Below are 24,523 nucleotides of genomic sequence, written 5' to 3' on the forward strand. Positions count from 1 at the left end.
GCAGAAGAAAAATGATAAACAGTATCACAATTATGGCTAAAATCAACGGGTCAACCCCTCTTACCATGTAAGTAAACTTTATCTTCACAAAAGAGAAAACTTTTACAGGTCAGTCCAAACACTGTGTAATAAATCCTTATGACAACACCTACCAGAGTAGCTCAGATCAAATTAATTCTGTTGGGAAGGAGAAGGAAGAAGGAACAATAATAGAGTGACAGCTTCTGTAGCCTCTCCCTCTTCTGTTTCCTAAGACCACAAGAAATTTAGTGTGATTATAAGCTTTATCATCTTCCGTTGTGATGCAAGGCACTCTTTTCTTTATTTTCCCACTTCTAGCAACCACACACATCCTGCACAGATAAGTAAATCTGTCCCTAAATGCAAAGGAAAAAATATATATATCCTGTATCTTGTACCTAGAAGCCACATAAATACTGTGAGAAATTATATAGAAATCAGTGTGGGGTGGAAAAAATGGAATATCATACCATTTCTGTTCCCATTTTAAAGAGTAAGTTAGGCTGTAAATGGGGCTGCATTTTGAAGTAAATTTAATATGAACTAATGTAGGTTTTCTTAACAGAATAGGCAATTATTGGTACTAAGCAGACATGCCTTCAAGTATCCCTAGACATCGGAACATTAACAGCCTTGTACTGACTGTTCCAAAAATAAAAAATAATGTGACAGTTGGAAAAGAAGTGCTATTTTAGAAAATGAAACCAAGCGAGAACACGAAAATTAAGCTATCCAGGAATACCAAGAAGCTATTGGCCAGTGAGGTCTCTGCAGTCATTAATGTATCAGAAAATATCAGACTGGTATATAAATAGCAGTGCTCTAGCCACTTCTAGAGAAAATAGACTGTTCCCAGCCTCCACAGCCTCTTTAAATGGGGTCATTTTTTGGGCTGACAAAGTAATTGTGGTGACATAGGGGACTTCTGTAAGACATCTGGCTCCATCTTGCTTATAATTCTGATCAATGACAATTTCAAAGGGGAGATGAGGAAAATCTCAACAGCCCACACATAGGAAATTGTTAAATTCAATAGGCATTTGGAGCTAAGCATCAAAGGGATTCCTCTGTTGGCCACCTTGTGTTGTTCTGTAGATTTATAAGCAGTTATGTGGTTTGAAAGGAAGTGTAAGTTCAGACAACTTCAGTGATGACAAAAACGGTGGAACAATAGCTAATGACAATAAGAGGTCAATCAAGAAAACCAGTATGAATTACCTAAAAATATACTTAGTTAAACAACTTCTAATATAATCAAATGGAGCTTCAGTTAATTGCAGATTGCTAATTGCATCAAAGTGAATCACACATATTACTTAAAAAAAAAAAAGAAAAATCACCAAACCCAAAAAAGCCCCCAAACCAAACAACAACTCCATGCCAGCTGCAGAGCCTAGAACCTGGAGTCAGTGTCTCAATGCTTGCCACTATGTCTTGTCATAACATACTCTCCTTATGATTCCTCTCGTTGGCAGAGCTGCAAAGCAAAGTCAGTAAGATTAGCACATGCTGCTTCTGCTGTGTTTTAAACAAAGGTGTGACTAAAGAGGACTGAGGGGTGCTCAGATCAGCCTCCCACCAGCAGACATGGGAAGGTGATGATTTCAGCTGAGTAAAAGCCCTCAGTGGAATATCCTTGTTGAAATAGAGGTATACTATTTGGATATATATGCTGCAGGGAAATAGCATCGTGCTTTTATATTGGCAAAGCCTATTTGCATATAGCTAAGACTGACAAAACTGAACTGTGAAAAAGGTCAAAAATACAGAATTAATATAATACACCTAAAGAACTAATCTCAGAAATGGTGTTCAGGTTTTGGCTAGCAGCTTGCTTCTACTGGACAGCTTTCCTGAAAATCCTTTTGCAAACTTTTGTACCACATCAATAATTTTGGTCTCAAGAAACACATGCTGTCAGCAAACCTTAGGGGCTGCCTCAAGACCAGTTCAAAGCAGCATTTTCCAAACTATTTCTACAAAAGGAAATATAATTGGATTAAACTGCAGAAAAGTAGCCCTGGCCATTTAACTCCACAAACAAATAAGAATAAACCCTTATAATAAAGGTATTCTGAAAATATGTTCTTAATTTGCATACATAGTACATGATCTGTGCATACACCAGTGTCTCCTTAACCCAAAGTATGAGCTATGTTGAACATTCAGATTAACTGACTAAAAAACCTCTTTCATTTAGCCAAGAAAAACTATTAAGAAATGCCTTGGCTAGTCTAAGAATTCTAGTTAACCAAGTCCTTTACTTCCAGGAAAAAGATTAAAAATTTAGGTAAATTCAAAATAATAAATAAATGAAAACCAAACCCCAACACATTACCACTGAAGATGCTTAAAGGTGAGAATGTTTCACTACAAGACAGGAAAATGGGTTCCTGAACCCATTATTAAGGGTTCCTGAACCCAAAATTAAGGCTGTTTAAAATTTCTAAGATGTTACAGCAGAAACAAACCCTGTAATTTTATGCAGGTAAGTAAGGTTTTTTTTTTTCATTTCCATTATGCAGAGGATCAGATTAAATGATAAAGATGGGTCCTGCTAATCTGAAAACTTATAAAAGATCAACATTACATCTGGTGGGGAACCAAGGCAGAGATAGCAACCAATCATACAGGAAATTTGTGGTTTAACCAGAAACTGAATTCTTGATTTCCTGAAATCCAGTTATGTACTTTAACCACAAAAGCATCTTCTTTGTGGGAGAGGAAAAACCCATAACGAAGTTCAATGCACAAAAGAGAAGCAGTTGATATGACTGTGAAGTCTTGCGTAAAAACCCAATTTATTGAGGAAACATCAAAGTTTACTTCAAAACAAATGTTCTGTTTTTAAAAAGGAGGTTGTGCAGATGCTGCAACCCAGAGATCCAGGCAAGTGTGTCGAAGGCGGCACTAAAAGTACGCCTCCAGTGGCAAGGGTCCAGCTTCACATGCTTCTGAAGCAGCCGCAAAATGGTCCCTGCGGTTATTCCAAGAAAGAGACCACGCTATCTCGCCTTACCACACAAGACAGTGCAGAGCACAGAAAAGGCTAAGGTTCCATTCTGAAACTTTCCACTTAATTTCGTGTCCTTTCTGAAGATGGACAAAACAGGAGGACTATTTTGGGGAAGATCAGAATAAATCCTGTATTATAGTTTTCTGCTAATAAAGAGATCTGTATGTAAGAGTATTCACAGATACCCCTCTGAAACAGTACAAATTCCCTTCAAGAACACCTAATTAGTTCTTTCAGCCATTAACTACAGCTTACACAGTAGCAAATCCAGGCAAATCCTGCCTCACAAATGGATCCCAAAAGCACTCTGTTTCTGGATACTCCACTCCTGTGGTGTATATCTTATAAGTATATCTTACATCTTATTATTTTAACTTCTAGGAAGTTGTTGAATACCTTTCAAGCAAAGGATGTGTTATACAAACAGTTTAAGCCTTATTTGATAAATTATCTGGTTAAAAGGAAAACAAAAAATTCCATGAGATTTTTCTGAGGCAAAAAGGGTAATATTTTCTCTTTTTGTCAACATTTCAAAATTGCCGAGGATAACACAAATGTGTCTGCATATTTTAGGTATGCCATCTTTGTTTCATTCCTTGCAATATATTACTTCTCTAGATATCTAGGCAATTTGGGTCCAAATGCATACTACACAAAGTAAACCTACATCTGACTTGCAGCCACTGTCACTTTTTACATGGTTATTACAGTGCTTTCAAAGAGAAGAGGAACTGACACAGAAAGGAAAAACAATTATTATAGGTGTCTTTCAAAGCATGCAGCAGAACCAGCTGGAAAATAATTTTAAAAACATGAAAAATATAAAAAGACAACCCAGGATTTATATACTACAGCGGCTTAATGCCAGCCTCCTCTCCTCCCCTTCCCCCCCCCCCCATGATGTTACAGCAATTGCTTCTTACTGCCCAGGGAAAAAGAAGCCCTCTCATACAGCTGAAGCCCACTCCTCTTACAGTCTCACCGGCTTTGCTATCCAGCAACATGGAGAACTGCATTTCTCCACCTCTTTGACACTATGCAACTTAACAGATTTTGCACAGATGGGCTGAAAATGCTTTTGTATGATAACAAGATAAACACGGAGCCATGGCCCTTCATGTGGGAGTGGCTGCTCTGCTGCTGCTACAGTCTGGAGACCTTCAATAGGGGGCACAGGACAAGGATTCAAGTATTTTCAAAATTTCCTCGTAGCTGTATTTGCTACACTGTCCCTGAGTCCTAGAGGACAGACAGGAAAGGGTTCTCTGCCTGACCTTTCCCTTTGAATTTTTGTAAATAGTTAGCCTACACTGGACATTAAGTGTAATTCAAACCAGCTGTAGAACTTCCTTTCTTTCTGCCTTCAAGCAGCACAATCAGTTCCTTAGTTACTCGTCAAATAGCAGCAACATCTCTCTGAACTTGGTATGTGAACATACATTTCTGTCAGCCACCTTGCAGATTTGCATTATTCAGCTCATTGCTTCACATTATTAAATATGCATCTCCAGCTGGGAGTGAAACCATGTTCTTTAATACAGTAAAACCAAGCCTGCTCTTAAGCTGCATTGCCTTTCAGAGAAAGAAAAATTGCTGTTTTTCCCAGACATACAAAAGTTATTCTGCCCCCATCCAAGCTGAAGCATAACAAATTAATCACATCAATGTTTTCAAAACAAATCCAGAAAGTAATCAGTGCATCTTCCTATCTACTTACAGAGGCAGAACTCGGTACAAAATCTAAAAGATCCTGAATAGGGTCCAACAAGTGATTAAAAGCCCAGGCATGTTCAATATCTTTGGAGCAAATAATTTTTGCTAAGCCAATGGTTCAGCATTTTCTTAAAACCTTATCTGTCTGTAGTGAATCTTTTTAACAGACAGCAAGCCTTTGGTCTGGATTTCATTCCATAGAGTTGGGTTAGAAGGTACCTTAAAGATCGTCTTGTTCCAACAACTCTGTCATGGCCAGGGACATCCTCCACTTGATCAAGTTGCTGAGACCTTCATTCAGCCTGGCCTGGAATACTTCCAGGGATGGAGCATCCACAACTTCTCTGGGCAACCTGTTACAGTGCCTCACCACCTTCACAGCAAAGAATTCCCTCCAAATATCTAATTTATATCTACTCACTTTCAATTTTAAGCCTTTCCCTCTAATCCTGTCACTACATGACCTTGTAAAAGCCTCTCTGTCTGTCTTGTAGCCTCCCTAAGGTACTGTAAAACTGCAATTAGGTCACCCCAAAACTTTTTCTTTCCCAGGCTGGACAAGCCCAATTCTTTTAGCTTTTTCTCATAGAAGAGGTACTCCATCCCTCTAATGAGATTGGTGGCCCTCCTCTAGACTCCCTCCAACAGCTCCATGTCCTTCTTGTGCTGAAGAATCAAGAGCTGGGTGCAGCACTGCAGGTGGGGTCTCACCAGAGCAGAGCAGAGCAGAGCAGAGCAGAGCAGAGCAGAGGAATCCCTTCCCTGCCCCTGCTGCCCACACTGCTTTGGATGCAGCTCTGGACATGTTTGGCTTTCTGGGCTGTGAATGTCCATGGCTGAGTCATGTCCAGTCTCTCAGCCACCAACACCCCCAAGTCCTTCTCAGCAGGGCTGCTCCAGTTTTAGTTTAGATGTTCATGTGCCCTCATGAATTTTTACTACAGTACATGAATGTTTACTACAGATTTAAACAGTACTTGCAAATTCAGAGGAAAATTAAAATATGGTGTTTTGCCCGATATTGAAGGCCTATATCCACCTATGAAGACAATGAAACATTCCAAGAGACAGTTTGTGCTGCACTTGGTAGCCTAGCTGCTTATCAATTTTCAAGTAAGAGAAAGCAAATGCAAGCCTTGTGTTCTCCAGACCACTACTGAGCAAGCAAGTTTTAGTGACATAGCTCACAAGACAGCAACCTGCCTCTCATTCAAGGCAATATTCGCATGAAGGACCCAAATCTGGAGTTGTTCCTGTACTTTCATTTTTTCCTTTACAAAAATTAGAATTTTCTTTTTTCATTCCACATTAATAGGTATCATGAACGGAATGTCCAAATGTACCACACCTACACCCCCCACCCACAGCCCTGTTTCCTAGGTACTGTGTTAAAATTTAACTATAAGCCTTGCAGTAATTCAGGAGAGGACATAAATTTTGCAGCTTCATAAAAGACAGCAGTAAGCCCGTATTTTCTGGGCTTATTTTCATGGTTAATTGATATTAACCATGCCGAATGGGAGCAGAGGTGATATAAGCATAGTAATCCATTTCTCTGTAAGAAAGTAGAAATTGCTTCAGACTGAGTATCCCACTCCAACTGTAGGAATTAACTATAAATCTGAGTGGCATTATAGGATTTAAAATCGGTATTTAAAATAGTGGTAAAACAAGTCAGAAACACTTCAAAATACTTTCTAATGGACATAAATACTTAGACCATCTCTCAGATCCCCAGACAGAGAAATTTTGAAATGCAAAACGTGTTAGAAAGTGATGGAGAGCCATCACGTACCAGTTTTACTTACTAACACTTGCTGAAAGTGAGGATACATGACAAAGCTTAGAAACGTATTTGTTAATATGCTTTTTCCCCTGATGTAATAGCTTTCCACAAAGGCCACATCTAACAATGCAGATGCCTAGTCCATGTGCTCTGGCTTTAGTTAGTGACTGAAAATGATCTGGGGTTGATCTGTTACCATGAAAACACACTGAAGACAGGCCACAAACTAGAATAAGACATTACCAGCACTTTTAATGTATCAATTTATTGCATATGTCAGTACATAAAAATAGAAAAGTGTTTTTTGTAAAATTAACTTTATTGTAAAAACCAACTAGAATGATAATGTAAAACTTTGCCACAATTAGCACATATACAATAACATTTATGCTTTGTCTACAAAACTTAAGAATATTTCATAAGACAGTTTTGGCTTAACTATATATTAAAGAAAAATCAAATAAAAAGCTTGCATCTCATAATCAGTGACTGTTTCTGAATTCAAAACATAAGTGTTATTTAGAACTTCAATACGCTATCTCTATTTACACTTCTGTGTGGTTCTACTCTAAATTATACAAGCAGGATGGCATTGCAAATTATACCTAATGGGATACATTAGGCTGATCCCACTACATGCAAGAGGCACTGGTTTTATATTTGGCAGAAGTGCCCCTAGCAAAATTGCCTGTCATTAACAAAAATAAAAATGTATTTTTCAAGAATTGATGAAATACAAATGGAGGTACATCTGCATCTTTTTGCTAACAGAAAAGACCATACCTTGGACTCTCAATTCTGCCTCGCATTCTTCACTGTGAACATCCAACGTGACCCAATTATTAGCTTAGAGATGCTGATATGCATATTTTGTATAAATAGTTAATCCTTCTGCCCTTCAGCTGACAGATTGTCCATAGCCTACCAAATGCATTTGTGCTCTATTTCTAATTTTACCTGAGAAATGGACATGAGGGCAGCTAAACCAGTTAATGTTTCTCCAGAAGAAAGCACAGCTTATCTCTCAGCATTTCACAGTTCAGAAACAAATTCTGGGAATGTAAACTTGGGTTAGTAGGAAGCCTCAAGTATTTCCACGAATTAAAACCACAATGTGTGCACCCACAAGGTTTTGTTTTCTTACATATTCTACTGCTACAGCTGTTGAACTCCTGACCCCTCCCTGGGAACTTTGTTTTCACATTAGTTTTTTTTTTAACTTAAATTTCTTCCTATAAAACAGAAAATTCCTTTAATAAACATATTTAAACTAAGGCTTTCTTACAAACCTGTGAAAAGAACTCAACTTCTTCCCAAACTAGAAATTTATATCTACAGGACAAATATTTGGGAAACATCTATACACAAATGGATAACTGTTACGGGAAAACATATAATGGTATTAAATAAAATAAATGTAACAGTATCATAACACACCATTTGGCAATTTAAAGTTATTATTACTATGTTGCTTGCAGTTCAGTTTTTAGCAGCAGATAACTGTGGTATCCATCACACAGTCCATGAAACAAAAACAAGTCTTCACTTGTCAGAACAAGTTTCCTCCCCCTTCTTTCTCCCTCCCTCCCTTAAGGAATTGTATGCAGAGCAGTGGAATACTTGCATAAAAACATCACTTCCCTCCTATTTTCCTTCATAACCAATGCAACGAAAAATAGCACAACATTCATTCACAAGTATATGGGGCCAACCCATTAAGTGAGAAACAAAACTGTGCATATGTGGAAGGTGGAAGAAACCACACAAGTTTAAAGGATGCATATATGACAATTGTGTCAATTCACACACAATACCCGCAAAATTAAAGTTTCATACTTATGTCCTGCAGACAATATAGAGAAAACATATATGGCTTGATAATAAAAAGTAATGTTTAAATACAGCCCACTTTGAAGAGTCTCAGATTGCCATAATCTAACACTACGCATTTGACTTTGTCTTAGCAACTGTGTGCTCAAACAGGAATACTTCATTACCATACAAGTACCACATAATACTAGGGGTATTCTGGGGTTGAGAGTTTTGTTTTGATTGGTGGCAAGTGGGGTTAAATGTCATGTTACTTTAGAAACTGATGCTTTGTGAATACCTCCCCTCCCAGTGCCCAATGGTATTTAATGTCAAGATATGACAACTTCTGAAACAATTAATTTCTCTTCATTCTGTCTCCAACAATTAATCTACTCTTTAGGCTTCAGCAACTGAATTTTAGAAAAGCACTATTTCACTGCTAATTTTCCTTCTCTCCCTCCACCTCTATTCTAAAGCACTGTGAAGTAGGTGAAACAATCTATGCAAGCAGCTTCCATCTCACTGGGAATACATCAGGGAAAGGCAATGTGACATCTCTCAACTCCTTTCTGCAATACAAACACAGCCTCATCTCCCAGCCCCCAGTCAAACTACACCAATATACCGTGCCCAAGTACCCCTCTCCCCAAAAGGAAAAAAAACCATCACCACTGTAAGGCTGAAAAGATAGTTTTGGTTTCACTCAGATTGAAAAGTATGCTCTATGTTTTTATGTCTATAGATCCACAAAGATGTATAGTATTTTTTTACCAACTCTACGAAAACCTTAACAGTATTATCACAAAAGATACTTACCAGAGAAAGCAGCAACTTCTGGTATGTGAATGTTTATTTTTTTTTAAAATCATGTTTATGAAAAGATGTATCATCCTGTCTACAAACTGCTGACAACCATTACCCATATGTAGGTAAGAACTATAATTCCATTAGGAGGCATAACCATTAAGGCACCAGTTCAGGAAAGCAGTTTTATTCAACCAAAGAACTTAAGCACAAGCTTAAAATGTGACTGTCCCTCAGGAAACAGATTTTAAGTGTGTGCTGTGATGCTTTTCTGAATCAGGACAACATGGCAGAAAAGTTTACTTAAAAATTTGAATCCAAAGGGCAACTTTAAAGATTGTGTGGAAGATTTTCCAATTTGTTCTTTCTATTAAAAAAAATATTTTGAAGAGGCAAACTCAGCTGCAGCAGATGAGTAATGAAACCTGCAGAAGAGATCTAAACAGTTCCCACATTCCATTAGAAACTAAGCTAACAGCATGTCTTTGATCACAGAATCATCAAGGTTGGAAGAGACCTTCAAGGTCATCTAGTACAATCATCAACCTAACACAACCATAATCACCCCTAAACCATTTCCCCAAGTGCCACATCCAGATGGCTTGAATGATTCCAGAGCTGCTGGATCATTCCACTACCTGCCTAGGCAACTTAGTCCAATGGCTAACCACTCTTTCAGTGAAATTTGTTTTATAATATCTTATTTGAACCTTCTTTGATGCAAGGCCATTTCCTCTCATCCTTGTCTTGAAACATGGCAGAAGAGGCTGACCCTCACTTTCCTACAGCCTCCTTTCAAGTGGTTGTAGAGCAATGAGGTCTCCCCTGAGCCACGTTTTCTTTCAATCACACACCACCATATCCCTCAGCTGCTCCTCACAGAACTTGTGCTCCAGACCCTTCCCAGCTCTGTAACCCATCTCTGGGCTCCAGCCCCTCCATGTCTTTCTTGTAGTGAAGGGCCCAGAAGTGAGCACAGGACTTGAGGTGCGGCCTCACCAGTGCCAAGTACAGGGATCACTGCCCTGATCCTTCTGGCCACACTATTTTTGATACAGGCCAAGATGCCATTGGCCTTCTTTCCCACCTGGACACACTGCAGGCTCACATCCAGGCAGCTGTTGACCAGCATCTCCAAGTCTCTTTTCTGCTGAGCAGCTCTCAAGCCACTCTTTCCCCAGCCTGTAGTGCTGCCTGGGGTTGTGATTCAAGTGCAGGACCCAGCCTTTCATCTTGCTGAGCCTCATGCCGTGGGCCTGGGCTTGTTGCTCCAGTCAATCAGTGTCTGCAGAGCCTCCCTACCCTCAATGACAGGACCATCTAGGACTATCTGCTCGTTTTCATTATCCTTACTGTAGCAACAGTACACATGTATCTCTAATCATGTGATCACTGGTAATTATTTGAATTTGTTTCTTTATGAGGTATAAGTAAAGGGCACAAACATTTAACTACACCAGTGTAAAAGCATGAACACAAAAACCTACTTTTATCTTGTATAACCACCCATTTTGCCTTAAGAATTATCACCTCAAATGGACAAGCAGACTAGTACTACCAAATAGTTTGCCTGTGCATTAGTGAGGAGAGCTCGAGGCAGAAAGGAGCTTAGATTGCACTGATCTCTTTCAGAAAAAGTTAGTTCTATTTCCTATACAGAAATTGCCTGGGTAAAATCCTGAAGTCACAATGTCAGGCACATACAACCTTCTGTGCACTATTATAATACAAACAGCAAATGAAAATAAGGAAAGTATCTTTTCATCTTCAACTGCAGTTTGACATATATAAGTTTGCATAACCATAGAAACCAGTAATAACCCAGGATAGTATACCTGCAAGTATACTCTACCATTTATGTTATTTTATATTATTTAGCGCATGAAAGTCTTCCCACTTTGCATAATATAAAATTTCAAGAACTAAAACACTAATCTCATGCATGGCACACTTTAAATAAACTTTTAAGAGAAGTAAGTAATCATTGTGCTAACCATGGCTGTCCAAAAAGCTCACACATACAGCAGTGAATACCGAAGAGCCTCCCGTTGTTCTAAATACATTCTGTACTACTTTTGTAGCAATTTTCTTTAATAGCATCTGTTGTACATATCAAACAAGTGGAATATATGGACAGAGATACCAAAAAAGTATGAGAAAGACATAAAATGGTTCATTTACAATGCTGCAAATGTAAAAGTTATCTGGAACACCTTAATAAAATGTCAGACCTTTCCAAGTTTAATTTCACTCTTTAGGCAAGTACAGACATGACATACATTTAAAAACAGACATTCTTTTACCAATTATCACAAATCAAGGTACAGTGCAGGTACTTGCCCCACTCCACCCCAAAGAAGAATATCAATTATATTATTGTTACGTTAGATGATGTTTTCGCCATTTCTTCAGGGGAGTGACTCTTTATTACTTCTTTGATGAACTGTTCAAGTGCAGTGAAATAACCCTGGCACTGCCAAGTGTCATTGTGAGTTCCATCAGGAAATATCGCCAATCTCTTAGTCCGAGCTGGGGATAGTTCGTAAAGTTGCTTCATCATAACTGGTGGAATCAACTGGTCAGACAACCCAGAGATGAAGAGAGAAGGCATTCTGCACTGAGAGATTTTTCTGTAGGATAGAAATTTATTTTTGTAGCACCAGAGCGGAAGATACCTCATCGGAAAGAAAGAGAACAAAGTGCTGGCCATGTATGGGATGCTAAGAAAGGTGTTCTCCACCACGATGGCAGAAATCCTATGGGAATTTTCAGAAGCTAAGTGAATAGCTACTGCTCCTCCCAAGGAACGGCCAAAAAGAAAAATTTTTGTTTTATCAAGATCAGACCGAGTCATCACATAGTCTAAGACAGCCTCAGAATCTAAGTACAAGCCTTCTTCGCTTGCTTCTCCTTCGCTTTTGCCATACCCTCTATAATCGACCAGAATTAAGTTCACTTTCAGGTTTACCAGCATCAACAAAGCATTTGGCAACCTGTGGCCAATGTTGCCTGCGTTCCCATGAAAGTAAATGATGGTTGGAGAATACGCTGCATTGTCCCCTGTGTATCTCAGCAGAATAAGATTGAGAAGAACTCCATCTTTGGTTTTGATGAAGATGTTTTCGTGTGGTATACCAGTAGGCATAGGAACATAAAGGCGTGATGAAGAGGGCTGTTCAGGAAAGTAAAGCAGAACATCCTGGAATTTATATAATATACCTGCTATTGATACAAATATTAATATAAGGAGTATAATGCCTCCGTACAAGTGAAAAGTCACTATCAAGGGCAAAAGACAAATACGGCAGAGACTCCAAGACCAGGAAGCCAAAGCTAGTAGCCATCTTTTAACAAAGGTCCAAAGCATCCATGATTTTTCCATTGTAGAAGTCAGTGATCTTTTACTCCAAGTAAATCCTGAAAAAGAACCCAAATGTATACATATAAATATAGGAAAAATAAAAAGGTAATAATTTAAGCATTTGTACTTGCAGAAGATTAATGGCAAGTCAATGTATTGGAGCATTAACAGAAAATTTGGTGGCAAACTCCCTTTGAACTTTTGGAAACCATCTGACTCTCTAAAACAAGCAGAAATGCAATCATAAGGAAAGGCTTTAGAACTCTTCAAAATCCCATTTACAGTATTTCTGCAGGCAGTCCATTAACAGCACTACAAGACTGGTTGAGTGAGACCACAGTAACTTCTGCTTTCCCTCAGACTTTCCTACTAAGCAAGAGAACAACCATACAGACTGTATCACCAGTTTGTCAAAGCTGCTCATGTAAGTAACTCTAGAACTCAGAGAACACAAACGAAAATAGCTTTTATTTCTAAGTTGCTAAGTAGCATGCAGTAAGCCTGTGCACGTCACTCTGCAGCCAGTGGAGGCTCACTACACATCCCAGCACTGCTGTGGGTTAGTGGCTGTCTTTCAGCATCTCAATCAACTCTGGCTACAGAGCAACACCTGAACTGCTCAGAAGAGAGAGACTCCTCTATCCTAAGATACCACATTGTAGTTACATTTATGACAGGTTTTTTTTTTTTGCTATATTCTGATTGCTTCTGATTTTTAACAATAATTTTCCACTCTCAGATCAGTAATCTGGATTAAGTCTTTAGCTGAATGGAAAACTAAATCATCATGCAAGACTACTGAAAACAGTCCATTAACTACATTACTCTCTGGTCAATGAAAAGCGCTGCTGAAAATACCAAACATGAAAACAGACTCATGACAAAAACACACACAGAGCATAAAATAAAGAGAGTTATGTTAACAACAATGGATTAAACCTTCTTTCCAAGCAAAAGTTATGTCTCCCGTCATCCATACACGATCTCGCAGTATTCACTCCTGGTTCATATGGAAACATATGCCAAACCTACACAAAAACTACAGTGATCCATTTAGTCACCACTGAACTGAATAATCATACTACCTGGAAGGGACAACACAAACTCACCTGTTTGAGGACGCTAAGATTAGTGCTCTTAGTGTGAACACTAAGAGCATTACATGCTCTAAGCTATAGAACATGTAATAGGTACACTTTTGACACAAAGTTATAATGTCTTAAAATTATATAGCACAGCAATAATCTGAATTCAAACTCCAAAGGAGTTTGACATGCAGAGATGCATCCAAACATTTTACACCAGCCATCTTGTTAGGCTTGACTGGTAAAAGGTGACCTCTGCAGCTTCAGCCTTTGCATTTCACAGATATAAGCACCCAATCTGACCAGGAAAACCTGCCATCTCTATTTTATGCAAAAATTAGAAATAAATCAGAAATAAAAATAAATATGTCACATCTTAAAATTCACATATTAACCAAACCCAATGTGATATTAAGCTTTTATATAGTGTATCTACTCCAAACACATAAAACTGGTGAAATATAAAGTAGTCTAAAAGAGCAGTTATCTCAACTTTGTTCTCTTATATTATTTTAAATTCATGTTTATTATCCATATCCAAGTATGCACAAATACTGTCTATAGGAAAATTTAATTATTGTGATCCATTTTCCTTGAAAAAAACTTGCTATTATTAGAAGACATATGAAGTAGCTACTTCAAGTTCTAAGGTAATTTCCTAAAGAAGTTAACAAATATTTCCTGCATTACACTTCAGGACTATAAGAACATTGATAATGAGACAGTAAAACCATTCTCCTTACCTACACTATTCAACATTTTGCTGACTTTCTTACAAAATGAAAGAAACTCCAAAAATGTTTTCTCAACAAGACAGTCACAAGAGTAAGAGACCCACTGTTAAACAAAACTACTAAGAGACAAAGAATTAATAAAAATCTCACTTCAAGTGATGAAGTTTTGCAATGGCTATCCCACATACACTAAGGATTATTATTTGGAGATGGATACTCACAGCTGATTTCATAAGCTATGTTAGTTTCATGAGAAGGGCATCACTTCTATTTTTATTTCAGCAGGATAATATTATCAAAATATGATACTACTGAGATAGTGCTACTGTGTGATTACTTCTGATATATATACATATATAGGTATAGTTGTATATATATATGTGTATATATATATAAGTATACACAAATATTTAGCTACTGGAATTGCAAAGCTAGTACATACTACAACTATAGCTTAACATGCACTAAGTAGTTAAGAGGAAGAGCAAACTACACAGCCACAAATGTTTCATGGTCACTACATATTTAAATAAAGCTGATTACTCTGCCTTATTGAACAATTGACATTACTACTAAAGTTTTTTTCCCAGCTGTGTGAAACTTCACTAGTTCTATTCATTTCCAGGCCTTCACATTTTGTTGCAAGATTTGTTAGTCAGGAAACTAAGATAAAAATCTTTCCTAGGTTCCTCCTCACCTTTCAATACCAATTAAAAGATCATTAGAGCAGAGAAGGATGGTTTCTCAAACAAGCCTAGAAGAGACTCTAAGCCAAATCAATATAATCTCATTTTCAATAAAGCTACAACCCACACTTTCTACAGAGCTCAAAGAACAGACCTTCCAAACACTATCTTAGAAAGCAGAAGATGAAACAAATAGAACGAAATTTCCACTTCAAGAATAGAAATAAAATGGGCAAGCTAATATAGTAATATTCACTGATCAGTAAGGTCAGCACTTTTTGAAGTGCTGAGATTTGAGACTGTTCAACATACCGCAAGACAACACACACAAAATTCTCTCCTTGGTCTTTATTTCCCACTCCTGGTGCACTGGATGTGCTGTTATAAACCTTCCAAGCAGTTTACATTGTAACATCTTATATACTACCACATGAATTACAAAGAGCATGCGTTGCATTTCTCTTGCATCTCTAATTTTACGACTAATAGGGAGCCAGAATAATCTGAAAAAGGCATGAGGGTGGGAGAACAGTGCATTAGACTGATGTCAGAGTGTATTGATGTCTGATGTGGTCAATTTGAGAAACAGAGCAGATCCACCAACCCACCCAACCCGGACAAATCTGATCCTCTCTCTAGACAAGACTGCTTCTGTTCTTGGACTACAGCAACAAGTCATGGACTTGCCCCATAACTGTCTGATGTCCCAGTTATATCAAGAAGCATTCACCCTTTTAAGTTCTTGGAGGGCACTCTTGCTTCACTAAAAAATATTTTTTGGGGAAGAAATATTGTATTACAGCATTGCATTTCACATAATTGTTGTAACTTTGAAAATAAGATTTTCCTATAACAAGGAGTCACATCCCATTTTACGGCATTCACAGTATTTCATAATCATAGATTATTTAAACTAAGTAAAAGGCTAGGTAAATAAGCATAAGGTCATTCAAAATAAATTTTTCCTCTTGTCCCTCTGATAAGGTGCATTAGAAAGGCAAGCCTTTGGGAATCCTGATAATTCCTACAGCTATTTATTTGGTGATGCTTGTAAGCTTAAAAGACAAGCAGAAGACAGTACTGAAATACAAAGCTTTACTGGGGAAACCATGGCCACATAGGAACAGCAATGCAGCCTAACTCAAGGTTAGGACCTAATGCAAGTAAGACTTGGCCAGACTGCTGCTGTACCTTCAGCTTAAACTGCCATGGAACTGCATTGTCTCTCAAAACAGAAAGGAAATTTGGAAGTGGTGAGCTTCAGCTTTGAGTTGGGATAAACACACATGTTAATATACACACACTCCCCTGTATCTGTACATCTCCACAGTTGAATCCACAGCCTAGGAACTACTGCAGACCTCTGTGTTCTATCAGATGAGCTACAAGTCCCAAAATTAGGTAGCTACTGAAAATACAAATCACTCAAACTAAAAAGTTTAGAGAAAAAAAACCTCTTTATGATCAAGGCATTTTAACAATATTCTATTTTGCCCTAATGCTACTTTTAAATGGTTAACACCATTATCAACTGCAAAAAATCACAAAAATTCAAGAGTATATTTAAAATACTTAAAGGGATAATACTTTAAATATATTTAAAGGGAACAATTTTTCATTCATTTTGAATGGCAGCTGAAATTACTCTTGTATCTGCCACAGGTTCTGTTGTTTTGCCTTTGTCTGTATTTTTAATATTAAACAGTATTATTTTCATACACTAATCATATCATAAAACATTTACCTTTAGATGTGATGATTTCCCAGGCTTCATCTCTGCCTGAAAGACAATTCCATTTATGAATTTTGAGTAAAATTGTTTTGCGTTACACATGTAATTTACTGTTTATCTTGTTAATTAAAGGAAGATTAAGAAGTGGTAAGAGCCAAACCCCCTAAAAATTACAACTGCTTCACTAATGAAACTGTGCCTCTCATGCTCCTCCTATCAAGCTGAATGCTTGTTTGAAACATTTGATGAACTTGAAAACATCTTAAAATGAAGTTCAAGAATCACAATGAAATGTCCTGGACTATATACACAACACAGTATATGATAATAGTGTAATATTATAATAATATACATATATAACAATAACATAACATCTATACTTGAGAGTGCTTAAAAGCAAACATTACATTCTCTCCTTAAAACTAACTTTTAGTGAATAAGTAGCTTTAAACTTAGTGCTAAGAAGCACAATCAGGTGCTGAATGGCTGCTTCCTCATTAAAGAGCTTTAAAAAAAAAGTTAAGTCTTAACACTCACTGCAATCCTTTGGATTTCAACACAAACAAACAAAATCAAATATATTTCCTAAGAAATAGTTAACGACATCTGTTTGTCTCCACTTCCTTTTCCTAGACTCTACCTGCTCCAGATACAGACAAGACTTGCACAGGCATTACATTTACTCATATTTATTCAGAAGACCTCTGGAAGTAGAAATATTACGTCCTCAACTATAAGAACTTAGTTTCAGAGGGGGAACTGATCTGGAAGAAAACCTACAAGCTTAGTAAGGACCAGAAAAATACAATTTCTTAGTACTAAAATCCAACAGAAACACTCATTAAAAAAGAAAGAAAAAAAAAAGAGGAAAACAACAGCAAAGTAGCGACTCCTAACAAAGGAAAAAGAACAGTAAGAATAACTTAAGCGTCACACATTTCATGGCTCTGGTTTTAAAATCAACGAGTCACTTGTCCTGCTTATTTCAAACAGCAAACATCCACAGCTCTACGTCAAGTTGCAAATATTGATAACTGATAACGTTTTCCCCGTAACTCGCGTGATACTTCTCCTCCCAACTGACAAACAGTACAAAGTATCATCGTGGTTCAATGTCTCGAATTTCGATGATACTGTGTAAAAAAAAAAAAAACCAAACAAACCAAAAACAAACCCTAACAACAACAAACTAAGATTAGCTATACCTTAACTTGGAACTTTAACTTTCTAGGGACTTAGGCTGCTAAAACATAGCAATTTCGAAGATTGTTAAATTGCTACCTTTTTGACTGACGAGAAACACTCAGTTCAGCCTTCTCCAAACAATCACTTGGCCCATTCAGAACACTACTGTCACCATCAGCCCCACCTTCGACAAGCACCCATTTGCAGGAATTGTTCCATCCGGCAGTGGAAACAAACCAAACACTGGAGCGAGACCTTGCTGCCAAGAAGCTTAAGGTCTGCGGGGCTTCGTAGGGAGGTACCTGCTGGAACTTTTATCGGCGCCGTCACGGGAGCAGCGCCTCGGCAGCCACGTTCCGCCGTGCGGGCACAGGAGCCGCACACCGCCCGGGGCAATGCCCCGCCTGCCGCCACCCCAAGGAAAATTCGCGTTTAGCCCCGGCGAGACCCCAAACCGGACCCCAAACCCGCCGGCCGCCCCCGCCGCCCCCGGCCCGGCGCGGCCTCAGGGGCCGGGACCGCCCCGCTCCCGTGCCGAGGCCCACCAGACCCACCCGCCGCATCCTCCCGGGCGGCCGCCGCCGGTGCCTCGGGCCAGCGCAGACCCCGACGCACAACTTCAACCACCGCTCCTTCCTCCCGAGGCAGGAAGTCACGGCAGCCGCGGTTCCGCTTCCAGGGCACAGCTCGGCCGCTCTCCCTCGTCTCCCCGCCTTTCCCCGCCCCGGGCTCCGCCGCCGTTCCCCGCCCCGGCCCGGGGGAGGAGCGCGGCGTCACCGGGCTGGCCCTCCTCTTCCGGGGCGGTGGGAAGCCGGTTGTGTGCCCGGCTCCGCAGGTAGCCGTGGGTCCCTGTGAGTCTGCCCGGGGTGGCCGTTTCTCCATGCCCCGGCTGTGTGGTCCCGTGCGGAGCGGGCAGTGCGCGCTCCCCCCGCGCTGTGGCCATGGCAGCGCCGTGCTGGGCCGTGTGGGGTGCGGCCCGTGTCCGGCCCCGCTGCACACCGCTGGACACCGCTCGCTCCGCCCGCACGGAGCAGCCGGCGCACAGAGGCCGAGGCGGGTGGTGTCGGGGGCAGGGTGCGTTCTCGGGGAAAGCGGAGGAGGAAGTCACCGAGCACTGAAAGGTCCCGCCTGGGCAGCAGCGGGAGGGGAGCGCGGTGCCTTCTCCTGCCCTGCAGACCAACGTCTAAGTGATGCCGGTGTTTCAGTGTCGCAGCCTCGCTGCTGAGTTTGACCCTGTTAAATGAGCAATCAGCTGGCGACCTTTAAGATAGTGGTTAGATCTTAGGTGGAAAAATGAGAACAAGTGTAAATCCTAATTAGAGTTGTTTTTTTTTTTTTAGACAGAATAACATGCTGTTTTGTTATAAATATGCAATTTTGTTTTGTTCCCAGAAAAACAGACTGATGGCTTCTGCACCTGTTTCACAGCCTCCTCCTAAAAAAACGGTGGCCTCTCACGTGCCATTTGCAGATCTCTGTTCTACTCTGGAGCGAATACAGAAGTCCAAAACTCGTCCAGAGAAAACCAAGTATTTCAAGGATTTTCTGGATTCCTGGAGGAAATTCCATGATGCACTCCATCAAAAAGAGAAAGATGTCACAGATTCCTTTTACCCAGCTATGCGGCTTATTCTCCCACAGTTGGAAAGAGAAAGGATGGCATATGGAATTAAAGAAACTATGCTTGCAAAGCTCTATATTGAACTGCTTGGTTTACCAAAAGATGGAAAAGATGCTGCAAAGCTTTTAAATTACAGAACGCCTACGGGCTCACGTGGAGATGCTGGGGATTTTGCAATGATCGCCTACTTTGTGCTAAAACCTAGGAGCCCAAAACAAGGCAGACTGACAATAGAACAAGTCAATGAACATTTAGATGCAATTGCTAACAATAATGCTGCTAAAAACAAGGGTCAGTTAAAGAAAAGTCTTCTTCATTTAATTACCCAGAGCACAGCACTGGAACAAAAATGGCTTATCCGAATGATTGTAAAGGATCTAAAGCTTGGTGTTAGTCAACAAACTATATTTTCAATTTTTCATCCTGATGCTGCTGAATTGCACAATGTTACTACCGATTTGGAAAAAGTTTGCAGACAACTGCATGATCCCACTGTCTCACTTAGTGATGTTTCTATCATGTTGTTTTCTGCCTTTAAACCAATGCTTGCTGCTATTGCAGATGTCCCGCAAATTGAGAAACAAATGAGTAACCAGACATTCTACATAGAAACCAAGCTGGATGGTGAACGTATGCAGATGCACAAAGATGGGGATGTGTACAAGTATTTTTCCCGCAATGGGTTTGACTATACGCAGCAGTTTGGTGCTTCACCTCTTGAAGGTTCCTTAACGCCATTTATTCATAATGTATTTAAGAGCAATATACAAAATTGCATTCTTGATGGTGAAATGATGGCTTACAATCCTGAGGCACAAACTTTTATGCAAAAAGGAAACAAATTTGACATAAAAAGAATGGTGGAGGACTCTGATCTGCAGACCTGCTTCTGTGTATTTGATGTATTGATGGTTAATGATGAGAAGTTGGGGCATGAAGTACTAAGGAAACGATATGAAATCTTAAGTACTGTATTTACCCCAGTAAAGGGCAGGATACAGGTTGTCCATAAGAGAAGTGCCAGAACAAGAAAAGAAGTAGTTGATGCTTTAAATGAAGCCATAGATAACAGAGAGGAAGGAATTATGGTGAAAGATCCCATGTCCACCTACAAGCCTGACAAACGTGGGGAAGGCTGGTTAAAAATCAAGCCAGAATATGTCAATGGACTGATGGATGAGCTGGACCTTTTAATTGTTGGTGGTTACTGGGGGAAGGGGTCTCGTGGTGGAATGATGTCTCATTTTCTATGTGCTGTTGCAGAGACGCCCCCTCCGAATGAAAAGCCGACCATTTTCCGCTCCATTTGTCGTGTTGGCTCCGGCTATACTATGAAAGAGTTGTATGATCTGGGCTTGAAACTGGCTAAACACTGGAAGCCCTACCATAGGAAGGACCCTCCTGGTAACATTTTGTGTGGAGCTGAAAAACCTGAAATGTACATTGAACCTTGTAACTCTGTCATAGTTCAGATCAAGGCAGCTGAGATTGTTGACAGTGATATGTATAAAACTGACTGTACTTTGAGATTCCCCCGAATTGAGAAGATAAGGGAAGACAAAGAATGGTATGAGTGCATGACTTCAGACATGCTAGAAGACCTCAGAAGCAAAGCACAAGGAAAGCTGGCATCTAAGCACCTTCATATAGATGAGTACGATGAGCCACATGAGAAAAAAAGGAAAACTGTTTCAAAGGTGAGGAAGGTAATTGGAATAGCTGAGCAATTTAAAGCTCCTGATCTTTCTAGTGTAAGCAAGGTTTCAAATGTATTTGAAGATGTTGAGTTTTGTGTTATGACAGGAATGGGAAAATACTCAAAGTCTGACCTGGAAAGCAGAATAGCCCAGTGTGGTGGCAGTGTGGTACAGAACCCTGGGCCAGAGACATACTGTGTCATTGTAGGAGCTGAGAATGTCAGAGTGAAAAACATCATTGCTTCCAACAAATACGATGTGGTGAGGGCAGAGTGGCTCCTTCAGTGTTTTCAAACCAAAATGCTGGTGCCTTGGCAACCAGCCTTTATGATTCACATGTCTCCTGACACAAAAGAGCATTTTGCTCGTGAGTATGATTGTTATGGAGACAGCTACACAGCAAACACAGATGTTGCGCAGCTCAAGGAAGTGTTCTCAAGAATGAAAGACAATAAGGCAATGCCTCTGGACTTGATTGCAGAGCTAGAAGAACGTTATTGGTGTAGCAGTTGTCAGCTTGGTATATTCAGAGGAAGCACTATGTATGTGGACTGTTATGCTGTTGTTAATGAGCCCCAAAGCAAAATCCCTGGAACTACACTTTCAACTAGAGCTTTGGAGCTCCGTTTTTATGGTGCAAAAGTAGTTTCTCGCCTTGAAGAGGGTGTCTCCCATGTTGTTGTGGGAGATGATTGTTCACGGGTAGAAGAGATGAAAGCACTCAGGAGAACATTTGGGAAGAAATTTAAAATTGTATCCGAGCTGTGGGTAACACACTCAGTGGAGGAAGGAGTCGCAAAAAATGAAAATCAGTACTTAGTTTAAAGCAGTTTTTAAGATTGGAGCAAAGGCACAATTGGACTCGGATTTTGTGAGGTTGTCCTAAATTTTTTGTGTGTTTTAGTGTATATTTAAAGCTGGCTCTGGCTAAAGAATAACACTGAATTGCTGAAATCAGAGGAAGGCATTTAATTTTACTCTTGCGGAAGCAAGAGGATGCTAAACTATGTTGGAGGAAAAAAAACCACCACAAGATAAATAATTTAAGCCTTTTAATCCACAAACAGGTCTCAGGAGAGATCTGAAATTTTACATAAATAAAATATGTTTGGAACTGGCTAGTTTGTTCTAGCTTTAATAATGCTTGCCTCCATTGTTCAAAATGGAGATAATAATTTATAATAATTTATAATTATTATTTTATGGAGATTCTGCTGTTTATTATTTAGCTATCGATTTGCAATCACATTCAGGTTTTTCTGGACTGGTTTTGTATGTATTCCATATGCTAGAGAATTCAGTAATTTATAAACTTGATCTGTACTATTTTAATTTGCTTACATTGGTTTTAGCATTAAGCTCCACACAGCCTCAGAAGCACTTTGATTTTAGGATATTGTGTAGACTCCATGTTTCTTTGTGTAAATAGCCTTTGTACAAAAGAACCAAAGCTTTTCATTGAGGTAATAATGAATTAATATATATGAAATGCAAATCAATTACTTAAGAATTGTAATAACCTCCTGTGCTCATTACAGTTTAACTATGAATTGTGACAGGACTAGGCTTTTGCAATTAACCATCAGTTTATCTTTTAAAAATGCTTCTTAAGTTATTGTAGGATTAATTTCCAAATATCCAGTTTAATGTATATTTTTCCAATTACTAAATAAAATCTATTTTTAAAGTCTGCCTGGTATTTATTTTTAGTTAGCAGTCACTTTTGAAAAGCATAAAACTTAATTTCTTATTTTACTGTTAGATAATTCATGCATTAGCTTTGAGGGGAGAAAGGTTGAGGCCTTTTCTCTTGTTATGTCAACATTGGTATCAAACAAAAATTAAGTTAGGCAGGCCACACGGAGTCAGTTTTTAGCTGACCTCTGTCTTCTATGCTTTCTGTGGTCATGTTCATGCAAAAGTTCCTGTAAAGGGAATTGGGAATCGTTATATAAAAGGTTTAATGGAAGTATTGAAATATTGGCTAATTGGAATTGTATTGATATCTCTTAGTGTATTAGCAGTTCCCTTATTATCTGAAATACACTCAATAGGTAAAATGTATTAGTCACTGTCCACAAATTTCCCATCACCAGGCTTGCTTTGCTCTTTTTCTTGAGTGGGGCTGGTATGGTGGGACATGCTTTTTGTTGGTGAGGATCCTGCCTTGTGTCTGCCTTGCTGTTCCCTCAGCACACTGCCTCTAGGAGCAGCCCAGTAGCACCCCTTGAGCCAGCAGGGATTTGAATGAGCGAAGGAAAGCCTGGCCTCTTTCTGTTACAGAAATCCTCACCTTTCTTTTGTTCCCCTGTGTTCATCTGGGCCTGAAGTTTGAATGTGAACTCCTTTCCAGAAACAAATTAAAAAATTGTGGAAAGCTTGTCACATTTTTACTGTAGTACATCTGTGTGGTGAAACACATAAAAACTGTGTCGTTCCTGTTGCTCAATTTCCAGTTACTCATTTCTGAAAGAGTACATCTGTATGTTTCAAGAGTCTGTATTAATATCCTTGACAAGCAGAAGATCCACTTATACAGGTGAAATCAGTCAAAATCTGTCAGCTATAGTAAATAAGAGGTAAGATGTACTATTCTGTTTATGGCATCTCAATGATCTGGTGAGAGATCTTAAAAAGCTCTGTAGCTTGCTTGTGGGGTTTTTGCAATACTTTGTGTCACTCTTTCTGTTAAAATACAATCAAAGGCCATTTAATCTTTTCAATCTACATATAATTGCAGCTTGAATTCTTTCAAAAGAGGGACTTGGAGTTATAAAATGTCATGAAAAGATTAAAAAAGGATTGTTTGAAGGTGACTAGGGAAATGCCTTTCAACATAGTTCAACTGAGCATAAATCATCTCCAGCTGGTAACAGCTGTTGCACCACAAAACAGTAGATGGGCCTGTAAAATTTTATGGAACTATTTTTTGCTGTGAGGGGATAGGAATGAGAGAACTCTGTATGTTTGACTTATACAAACCTAACAGTGAAGGAGCTTGCAGGTATAATGTTTCTCCATGTTCCTTTCTAGAAGCAAGGAAAGTAAAAGGCATCAACCAAAAATTATTTTCTTTTAGGAAAAATATATTTAGCATTATATTTGGATGTTTTTAACAGATGTAGCTTTTCTTTCTTTGTAATTTTGGGGAAGATTGTCTTGAGAGAATATATAAGGGAGTTGAATTTAAGTTCAAACTGCAAACATTAATGTTCACAGCATATGTGATTGTATTTGAAAACTGATGTAATAAGAATGTTTCAACATGTA

The 24,523-nt window shown here is 39.1% G+C and overlaps 2 protein-coding genes across 6 annotated transcripts; one reads left to right on the forward strand and one right to left on the reverse strand.

Moving 5' to 3' along the window:
* Positions 1-8,151: 8,151 nt before the first annotated feature.
* On the reverse strand, positions 8,152-18,639 carry ABHD13 (abhydrolase domain containing 13). 3 transcript variants are annotated; one of them, XM_030952508.1, is made up of 3 exons: positions 18,490-18,639; positions 16,763-16,798; positions 8,152-12,569 (listed from the first exon to the last, which is right to left on the reverse strand). In XM_030952508.1, exon 3 carries the CDS (start codon positions 12,532-12,534, stop codon positions 11,521-11,523), a length of 1,014 nt encoding a protein of 337 aa, XP_030808368.1. In that variant the 5' UTR covers positions 12,535-12,569; positions 16,763-16,798; positions 18,490-18,639; the 3' UTR covers positions 8,152-11,520. The 3 variants fall into 3 exon arrangements, with proteins under 3 accessions (XP_030808368.1, XP_030808378.1, XP_030808361.1); XM_030952518.1 differs by having other exon boundaries at positions 16,763-16,794; positions 18,490-18,547; XM_030952501.1 differs by lacking the exon at positions 16,763-16,798 and having other exon boundaries at positions 18,490-18,578.
* On the forward strand, positions 18,632-22,833 carry LIG4 (DNA ligase 4). 3 transcript variants are annotated; one of them, XM_030952490.1, is made up of 2 exons: positions 18,632-18,786; positions 19,328-22,833. In XM_030952490.1, exon 2 carries the CDS (start codon positions 19,340-19,342, stop codon positions 22,076-22,078), a length of 2,739 nt encoding a protein of 912 aa, XP_030808350.1. In that variant the 5' UTR covers positions 18,632-18,786; positions 19,328-19,339; the 3' UTR covers positions 22,079-22,833. The 3 variants fall into 3 exon arrangements, with proteins under 3 accessions (XP_030808350.1, XP_030808334.1, XP_030808342.1); XM_030952474.1 differs by having other exon boundaries at positions 18,632-18,770; XM_030952482.1 differs by having other exon boundaries at positions 18,757-19,009.
* The last annotated feature ends 1,690 nt before the right edge of the window (positions 22,834-24,523 follow it).

The sequence above is a fragment of the Camarhynchus parvulus genome, chromosome 1, assembly GCF_901933205.1.
Source record: "Camarhynchus parvulus chromosome 1, STF_HiC, whole genome shotgun sequence".
In the NCBI taxonomy this organism is placed as follows: Eukaryota; Metazoa; Chordata; class Aves; order Passeriformes; family Thraupidae; genus Camarhynchus; species Camarhynchus parvulus.